We start from the raw sequence: 10,491 nt of genomic DNA on the forward strand, positions 1-10,491 counted from the left end.
TCACCCATATTTTGTTGGAATATGTGAGAGACCGCAGATGCTGGAATCTGGAGCAAAACACAATCTGTTGAAAGACCTTAGCGAGTCGAAACGGTTAGTGTAGCAGTTAGTGCAATGCTGTTACGGTGCCAGTAACTGGGGCCAGGGTTGGAATCCCACCCTATCCATAAGGAGTTTGTATGTTCTCCCCACGTCTGTGTGGGTTTTCTCTGGGTTCCTCCTCCCATTCAAAGCATACCAGAGGATGTAGGTCATGTGGGTGTGATTGGGTGGCACGGGCTCGTGGGCTGAAAGGGCCTGTTACTATACTGTATGTATGTACAGTGTGCATCAGAGGGAGAAAAAGAGTCGTCAATGTTACAGGCCACCACGCACGTTGACAATTCTTTTTTTTTCCCACTGGTGCTATTTGGTTCACTCAGTTCCTACAACAGATTGCATTTTGCCCCTCATTGTGTGGCATGATTCCCACTACCCCCCTCCACCCATTCAACCTTCCTCTCAAGACCAGCATCTTTGTGTGTGCATTGTGTATGAACATATGTGTACTGTGATCCAGAAAGACATCTTGTCTGAATGAATGTACCTTTAGATGATAATAAACTTGAGCAAACTTTATTAATTGAAAATAATTCAAGTCCTTCAACATTCAGTGACACAAGAGAGTACTGTTCTAGAACCTGGAAGAAAAAAAACCAAATTGCTGGAGCACCTCAGCAGGTCGAACAGCATCTGTGGAGGAAAGGTATTTGTTGATGTTTTGGGCTGAGTCCCTGCATCAGAAGTGAATGTTGAGAGGAAGAATAGCCTTTATTAAGAGGAAAGGGGGATAGGTAAGACAGGCCTACAAGGGAAAGGAGAAAGAGGCTATTCTGCCCATCAAGTCTGCCCTGCCATTTAATCATGAGCTAATTCATTTACCCACTCAGCCCCACTGCCTGGCCTTTACCCTATAAGCTTTGATGCCCTGACTAATCAAACCTATCAAACTCTGTCTTAAATACACCCAATAACCTGGCTTCCACATCCGCCAGTGGCAACAAATTCCACAGATTTACCATCTCTCACTGACTGAATCTTTAGGAGGAACTTGCAATTAATAAGTATTCAAATAGTGCAAAAAAAAATGTAGATCAGTTCATGTCAGTATATTTAACTCTGAGGTGAGTTAATTCTTTTTGCTCGCTAAGAAGTGATCTACCAGGATTGTTGTCTGCAGAGGGTGCACTAAATCATTGAGAATCCCAACCATTCTGCACATGGCATCTTTCAGCTTCTCCCGTTGGGAAAGAACAATAGGGGGTATCAGAGCCAGTGCCACAAGGCTGAGAAACAGCTTCTTCCCATGGGCTGAATGACTAAATGAACTGCTCACACTAACCATCCAAGGTGCTTTTATTGAACAGTATTTATTTATATATGTCCTGTGCATGTATTGTGTGTCTGTATGTGTGTTAATTTGGTTGTGTGTTTGTATGCTTGGCACCAAGGACTGAAGAATGCGGTTTCTTTTGATTTTTAAAAAATTTAAAATTCACACATACAGCACAGTAACAGGCCCCTTCAGTCCATAAGCCCAAGCCGCCCAATTGACTTACAACTCTCGTATGTTTTTGGAAGGTGGGAGGAAACCTGAGCACCCAGAGTAAACCCACACAGACACAGGGAGAACATACAAACTCCTTACAGAGAGTGCCAGATCCAAACCCCAGTCCTGTGTCATTCGCACTATAACAGCGCAGCACTAACCATGTCACTATTCCATCGGGATGTATTTCTGCAATCGGATATTAAATATACATGAATTTTGTATGTGCCAGTCAGCAGCGACAGAAATTAGCCCAGTGTTATATTCAAAATAATAATTTTAATTATTAATTAACAATGGTATAACACCTTATCTAACTTATTTGCACTTATCTAAACTTAACCCCCAACTATGCACGAATATACTGGTGCGTGTGTCTGTGGAATACCCCAAGCCACAACAGCTCAAGGCCCAGTTCTTGAAAGGCAGTTCAAAGTTCAGTTTTGGAAATTCGCTATTGACTTGTGGGCTTGAAATTGAGGCAACACAAAAGCATTAGATGAAATTAGAAGTTCATGAAGTGGTGAGAGAGACTCTGGGTGACAGAATGTTTATTTATTCATAAAACCCTTGTTGAGGTGCTTCCAGCAAGATATCCTTTTTAGACGAGTGACAACCAAAACTTCCCCCTTCTTTGGCATAGGTGACATAAAGCGAGTGATGCTCACAAAGCTTCCAAAACCCTTTCCGTGGTCAGCCGAACAAAGTGACTTTAATCTTTTGGTCACTGAATGGTATTCTCATCCCCCTATAATCTGTAGGAATCAGACAAGATGTCTTTAACCACACGAGGTCAATCCAGCACAGTATTTTTTCTAAGAGCTCCTTGCTCCTGTACTGTCTCTTTAAAATGGCCTCCTGAACAAACTGTACACTGCTTCTTAAATATGCTGGTCACATGGTCACTGCACCTGGGATTTCTAGGGCTTCTTTCCTCACTCTGCAAATGTATTCAATTTAGGAACATGGTTTTTCAAAACCTGCTGCCAGTTCAGTCACTTTCCAAAAGCCTCCAGGGCTGTGCAAAATTTATTCTGTTAAATTCACAGTCCACATAAATTTTTAAAAAACCTGAAAAATGGGGGGATGGAACAACTTGAACTTGTATTAAGAGGAATGGAGCAAAATAGAATTATTTAATAAGTAATTGTGATTGAAAAACTCCTCCTGTTCCCATCTTCCAGTGTTCTAACATTTCTGAAATGTCATAGATGCTAGGCTTTTGACTGACCACTTGAGAGATGTCTTCTTTCACTTGAGATCTTGCCACTCATTTGCAGGACTCACTAACCCACCAAGTCTAGCCTTGGTGTCTGGTCTAACCAAATTGGAAACTCTAGAGGCAAATGCAGTTAGTGGGCCTCATTCTGGAAAATCTAAGCTAATAGATTTGGCTATCTAAGTGGAGTCACCTCAGCAGACATAAAACCACTGGTATTCTGGCATACATCTGTCATCAAAATAAGTTTACCTCATGAGATGTATATGCTGCATGGGACAATACTAGCAGAGATGAAATGCAAGTCTAAATCAATGTACTCCTACCTTACGGTAGTCAGGTGTTAATGCCATTTGTCTGAGTGACCTGTATTTGTAAGTATGACTGCGTGGGTGAGTGTATGCCCACGTGTGCATATCAGGTGTTCCCCAACCAGAAGCCCTGGATGAATCACCGGATTTCCAAACTGCTGATGGTGAGATCAAAGGCATTTAAGGCCAGGGATCTATACCTCTGCAAGAAGTCTGTGTATGACCTGCGGAAGGTCATCTCTGAAGCAAAGTGGCAATTCCAGAGGAAGCTACAGATACATGCCAGCTATGGCAGGGAGTGCAGCTATTAAAGCCTACAAAGTGAGGATGAACACCATAGATGCCTGTGATGCTTCATTACCTGATGAGCTGAACACCTTCTATGCCCACTTTGAGAAGGAGAACCAAACAGTGCCTACTAGAATCCCCGAAAAGACTGAGGACCCTGTGATATCTGCCTCTGAGGATGATGTCAGAACATCATTCAAGAAGGTGAACCCTTGTGAGGCGTCAGGCCCTTACAGCGTACCTGACAGGGTACTGAAAATCTGCACCAACCAACTAGCCAGTGTACATGGTCATTTTCAAGCTCTCATTGCTGCTGTCAGAGGTTCCCACCTGCTTCAAAAGGGCATCATTCATCCCGGTCGGTGCCCAAGAAGAGTAGCGTGAACTGTCGCAATGACTACCTCCCAGTAGCACTAACTTCTACTGTGATGAAATGCTTCGAGAGGCTGGTCATGACCAGAATTAACATGTAATTAAGCAAAGGTCTGGACCTGCTGCATTTTGTTTATCGCCACAGTCGCTCCACAACAGATGCAATATCACTGGCTCTCTACTCGGCTCTGAATCACCTGGAAAACAGCAACTCGTACATATGGCTACTCTTCATTGACTACAGCTCAGTCTTCAACACCATTATTCCCTCAGTGCTGGTCAAAAAGCTACAAACTCTAGGCCTCTGTACCCCACTCTGCAACTGGATCCTTGACTTTCTCATTGGAAGACCACAGTCAGTATAAATTGGAAACATCATCTCCTCCTCACTGATTATCAACACGGGCTTATCCCAAAGATGTGTGCTTAGTCCACTGCTCTACTTATATGCCCATGACTGTGTGGCCAGGCACAATTCCAATGCTATCTACAAATTTGTTGATGACACCACAGTTGTCGGCAGAATCACAAACAGCAATGAGGAAGCGTACAGAAGGGAGAGAGATAAGCTCGTTGAGTGGTGTCACATCAATATTGTTAGCAAAACAAAGGAGATGATTGTGGACTTCAGGAGGAACTCAGGAACATGATCCAGTCTTCACCAAGGGCTCAGTAGTGGAGAGGGTCAAGAACTTCAAATTCCTGGATGACAAAATCTCCGAGGATCTGTCTTGGGGCCTCCGTATTGATGCAATCACGAAGAAGGCTTGCCAGCGGCTAGACTTTGTGAGGTGTTTGAGAAGATTCGGTATGTCACCAAAGACACTCTAAAACCTCCCAGCTGGTTACATCACTGTCTGGTATGGAGGCGACAACCTTCAGGACAAAAAAACTCCAGAGGGTTGTTAACTCAGCCTTCAACATCATAGGCACCAGACTTCACTCCATTGAGGACATCTACAAGAGAGTGATGTCTTTAAAGAGCCTCTGTCCTCTACCCAGGCCATCTCCTTTTCACTCTGCTACCATTGGGCAAAAGGTGCAGGAGCCTAAAGACGAGCACTCAGCCACACAAGGACAGCTTCTTCCCCGCTGCCATCAGATTCCTGAATAATCAATGAACCAAAGGCACTGCCTTACTTTTTCATGCAATTTTTAAAAAATTTATTATTGTATGGTGGTTTATGTGAATGTTTGCACTGTCATGCTGCCACAAAACATCGAATTTTGTGATGTTTCTGATTCTGAATAAAAAATATAATAATTTTAACCCAGAAAACCTTTTAAAAGCTGTGAACAATAATTCATGTTTTAGGTTCATTAAAAATGTTTGTAAAAATTATGAAATAATTATGAATCTTAACTGCTTTTTGTATTAGTTAATGAGACACTACTTTTGTTTCATGCAGGGTCCAAATAATATTCCATCAGACATAATATTCATCGTGAAGGAGAAACCACATCCATGGTTCTGTCGCGACAAAAATGATCTAATTTTCTCTGCTTCTATACCATTGGCAAAGGTACGGACATTGTTCTGGTAGATTTTAGTGTGAATGTGGAGCCTGCATTCTGACCAGAGATTGGGTGTATATTGTTCACATACAGAATAAGATTGTACAGATTATTTCAATCAGTATTCATGATTTCAATTAATTTCAGTAAACGTTAATGGTGCTTTTCAGCAAATACATTTTAAAAGACTTTGCCATTCAGCATCTCTGATTTGTGTGGAATCCTAAGATCCAGATGAGTTTTAAAATGGCACCTTTGTTTTAATATACTGCCAATGGTGCAGAGGTTCTCAGCTGTTACATAGACAATAGTCCTTCTCTAAAGATAATCTACAAGTAGGAATAGTTATAAAAGAATTAGGATCAGAAGTAAGCCACTTAATCCCTCAAGTCAGAGTGTCACCAATCAATAAAATCAGTTATAAACTATTCCTGGTAACTTTTTACTCCCTTGCTTATCTACAATCTACAGTAAAAACCCTCAGTATCTGGCACCTATGGGGATTGGTAGATCCCAGAAAAGTGAATTTTTCGATTGATTGAGATTGTGTGTTGTGTGACTGGCAAATGAAAGATGATTTTAAACTTATGTATTTTTTACCTATTAATTTTCCATTATTTTTTTTTTTTTTGCTGGTTGCTTGAGGCTGCAGGTTGCTTGAATTCTGGATAACAGGGATTTTACTGTATATATCTTTGCCTTGAAAATATTCAAAGAATCTGTTTCCATTGTGGTTTAAAGAAGAGTTGCAAAGAGTCACAACTCAGAAGGAAAAATTAATCACCTTGGTCTTAAATCGGTGAACCATTACTTTTAAAACTGTTTATTTTAAACTAGGTCCTCCAATAAGAGGAAACAATTTCTGCACATCCATTCTGTCAAGACCCTTCAGGTTCTTAAATTTTCAATTGTCTCCTTTTATTCTTCTAGCCTGTGCAACCTTGGCCCAAATTAAAATTAAGGCAATAATTTTTAGCCTATATCAGTAGATAGTTGTAATGTTATTTGGGGGAAAATTAAGAAATTTCGGTATGGCTTTTTAAAAAGGATAACCAATTTTGCCAACCTGAAGCGATTACAATGTTGGTGAATGGCAGATCTCCAAATGGGTACTTCGATCTTCAGAAAACTCATATGCTAGCACATTAATTGTATAGCTTGATCAATAAAGCAGGTGACTGAACTAAAGGGCCACATTTCTTTGGTTGGTTATCTCCAGGCTCAGAATCAGAATCAGAATTTAATGTCATGAATAAGTCATGAAATTCGATGTTTTGCAGTGGCATCATAGAGCAAACATTCATATGATGAATCATCTGACAACCATGAAAATAACAGTGCACAAAAAATAAGGCAGTGTCTTTGGATCATTGATTATTCAGGAATCTGATGGCAGCAGGGAAGAAGCTCGTCTTTAGGCTCCTGTACCTTTTTCCTCCAATGATAGCAGAGTGAAGAGGAGGTGGTGGGGGTCTTTGAGGATAGAGGCTGCTTTTTTGAGACACCTCCTCATGTAGGTGTCCTCGATGGAGTGAAGTCTGGGCCTGTGATGTCGCAGGCCAAGTTAAGTGATGCAACCATCTAGAATGCTCTCCACGGTACACATAGATTTCAAGAGTCTTCAGTGACATATTAAATCTCTTCAAACACCTCACAAAGGATAGGTGCTAGCACGCCTTCTTCATGATTATAACAACATGAAGGCTCCAGGACAGATCCTTGGAATATTGACACCTAGGAATTTGAAGTTCTTGACCCTTTCCATTACTGAGCCCTTGATGAGGACTGGGTCATGTTCCCCTGACTTCCTCCTGAAGCCCACAATCATCTCCTTGGTTTTGCTAATGTTGAGTGCAAGGTTGTTGATGTGACACCACTCAATCAGCTGATCTATCTCCCTCCTGTACACTTCCTCATTGCTATCTGTGATTCTGCTGACAACTGTGGTGTAATTGGCAAACTTGTAGATAGCATTGGAATTGTGCCTGGCCACACAGTCATGGGTGTATAACCAGTACAGTAGTGGGCTAAGCACACATCCTTGGGGTGGACCTGTGTTGATAATAAGTGAGGAGATGTTGTTTCCAATTCATACTGACTAGTCTTCCAATGAGAAAGTCAAGGATCCAGTTCCAGAGGGGGGTACAGAGGCCCAGAGTTTGAGCTTCTTGACCAGTATTTTTTTAAAATATAATTTTTTATTTTTCACACTATTAACCATATCAACCAAAATATGTACATACGTTTCTCACTAAATTTACACAGTGGTCTTTTTTTCCCTCCCTCCCCTCTACCCATCCCCCTCCAATCAATACCCATAAAATATTCAACTTATACAATACAATAAAACCATAAGACAATATCTTCACACAAAGGAAAATAAACAAGAAAAATGCATCATCTATTTATTACACTGAATCTAGTCATTTTGTCTTCTTATCATTTTTATTCTCATTTTAGGGGATGGAGGTCGTAGGCAAGTTCTCTCTGATATGTTCCATGTATGGTTCCCAAATTTGTTTAAACATTGTGACTTTATTTTTTTAATTATATGTTATTTTTCCAATGGAATACATTTATTCATTTCCATGTACCATTGCTGTATTCTCATGCTCTCTTCCATTTTCCAAGTTGACATTATACATTTTTTTGCTATCACTAAGGCTATCATAATGAATGTTTTTTTGCCCTTTATCCAATTTGAGGGCTAATTCTCTACTTCTTATGTTACTTAAAAGAAATATCTCTGGTTTTTTTTGGTATGTTATTTTTTTGTAATTTTGTTTAGTATTTGATTTAATTCTTCCCAAAACATATTTACTTTCATACATGCCCAAGATGCATGTAATGTTGTTCCCATTTCCTTCTTACAGCGAAAACATCTATCCGATAATGTTGAATCCCATAATTTTAATTTTAGAGGAATAATGTATACCCTGTGTAACCAATTATACTGTATCATGCATAACCTTGTGTAGCTTCTTGACCAGCATTGAGGGAATAAGGCTATTGAAGGCTGAGCTGGAGTCAGTGTTTGAATTGCTGTTTTTGAGATGATCCAAAGTTGAGTGGAGAGCCAGGGATATTGCATCTGATGTGGAGCGATTGTGGAGATAGGCAAATTGCAATGGGTCCAGATCTTTGCTTAATTTCATGTTAATTCTGGCCATGACCAGCCTCCCAAGGCAATTCATCACTGTAGAAATTAGTGTTACTGGATGATGGTCATTGAGGCAGCTCACACAGCTCTTCTTGGGCACCGGGATGATTGATGCCCTTTTGAGGCTGCTCCTTGCCTCATTCAGTCTCCATCCAACCTTGATAGTCAGGATACCAGGCCAGTTTCACTAGCAGAAACTGCAATTTCAATGAGCTCTTTCCCAGAGATGTTTTATACAAGATGCAGTGTTGGGTTCTTTGTACTACCATCTCTGCTCAGACTTCACTCCCTGATTTTACACTTATTACAGGGAGGCACATGCTTGTGAATGAGTTATTTTATAAAACCAATGCCCTGGATACAATAGCATTTGGGTGCACTCAGAGGAAAAGTGCAACTAAGCTTCAGCAGATACAAAGACCTCATCCTGAATCACAATAATGTTATTTGATGAAATGCTGCTCTCAAAGGCCTATTGAACTATTTTAATTGTTTTTGATGGTCAAGTGCAGTTAAAAATATTTACTTAAACTAATTAAAATGATATTATTAAATATGTATTCATTAAATAAACCTATTATCATATTATTATGATCTAGTAGCACAGCTAGAAGTTTTCAGGGGTGATATTGTGGTCATCACTGAGCTGTGACTGCACGATCATAGCTGGGAACTAAATATGTGGATACACAGTGTATCAGGACAGGAAGGTAGGCAAAGTGGGTGGGATAGTTTTGGAAAAGAGAGGGAAGGGGATGGAGAACTGGAGTAAAGACAGAGGAAGGAGAATGGCAAGTAGGCCAGCAGAAACTGGAGAAGTCTATGTTAATGACATCCGGTTGGAGAGTGCCCAGATGGAAAATTAAGTGCTGCTCCTCCAATTTACAGATAGTCTTGGTGGGACATTACCTGACATCATGGACAGATACGTCAGTATGGGAGTGGGGTGTGGAATTGAAGTGGTTGATATCAAACCCAGAAAAGGAGAGCTAGTCTTTTATGGAAAAAAAAGCAGGCATTTAATGCGTCAGGTGGCAAATTGGTTGCATTCACAAGACCAAAGACAGAGATTAATGGTTGCACATCTAAGCTGGAGACAAAGTATGCAGTGCTGTGGGCTGCAGCACTTTTATTCAGCACTTGAAGACATTGAGAGAATGATACACAAGTTTTATGGTGGCAACAAAAATATGTATGGTTAAAAGAGCCCCAAACAAAATAGACTGGTCCATACCACAGAAAGAAACAAATAATGACTTAATCAGGCAATGGTGTATTTCCATTGCTACTCCAGCAGTCAGTTAGGAATTATTGATGGTTCTCAATCCACATTGAGACCAGAGCAGGGAATACAACAGATTTCCTTCCCTGACAGGTATTTGTGAAATTGATGGATTTCTTTTATAGCACTCTAATGTGTGAAGAGTCACAATGATTATTAATACAGGCATTTTAATTCCCTAACTGGCTGCCCTTGTGAGCTCCATCTTCAGATCTCAGAATACATTACTGGGATTACTCTGTTACTGCACCCTCAGTGGGGCAAATATTATTCAATGTGGATTAGTGCATTAGTGCCAGAGTAACTCCCAACATGCAGTATTGCCTCCTCAGCTGCTGAGTCATTGATATATTTGGGTTCTAATTAAGGCAAGATATCTTATCAAAAACTCTTGTGAAAGCAGGCAGACTGTCAGAACTATAGCCATAACAGTTAAATATAAAACTAGAATTGAAATTCTTATCTGCTGAAATACTTTTTGAAATGGCCAGAATTTTGTCCCATTTTTAAAATAGTCTTTTGCAGCAGGGAGATATCAAAGCAAGACAATTTTATCTCAAAGTCCAAAGGAAATTATGTTTTCTAAACTGATTTTATCCTTATCTCTTGAGGCACATAGAGAGCAAATTATCATAGCTCCCCAATTCTTATCCTGCAATACTATTAACAATGTTTAGATGTCACATAAGAAAAGTTTCAAATTCAGCTGCAAAACAGCCTAATACCCTGTCAATTATTTGATGGGGCATGCATGCA

General features: G+C 40.2%; 1 protein-coding gene across 3 annotated transcripts in view; it reads left to right on the forward strand.

The window, feature by feature from the left end:
• dnajb13 (DnaJ heat shock protein family (Hsp40) member B13) overlaps positions 1-10,491 on the forward strand; it is a 61,330-nt gene that overhangs the window by 49,036 nt on the left and 1,803 nt on the right. For all 3 annotated transcript variants that reach the window (XM_069891811.1, XM_069891812.1, XM_069891813.1), the window contains one exon: positions 5,188-5,301. In XM_069891811.1, the coding sequence (XP_069747912.1) occupies positions 5,188-5,301 (114 nt within the window). The remainder of the gene's footprint in view (positions 1-5,187; positions 5,302-10,491) is intronic.

The sequence above is a fragment of the Narcine bancroftii genome, chromosome 7, assembly GCF_036971445.1.
Source record: "Narcine bancroftii isolate sNarBan1 chromosome 7, sNarBan1.hap1, whole genome shotgun sequence".
NCBI lineage: Eukaryota > Metazoa > Chordata > Chondrichthyes > Torpediniformes > Narcinidae > Narcine > Narcine bancroftii.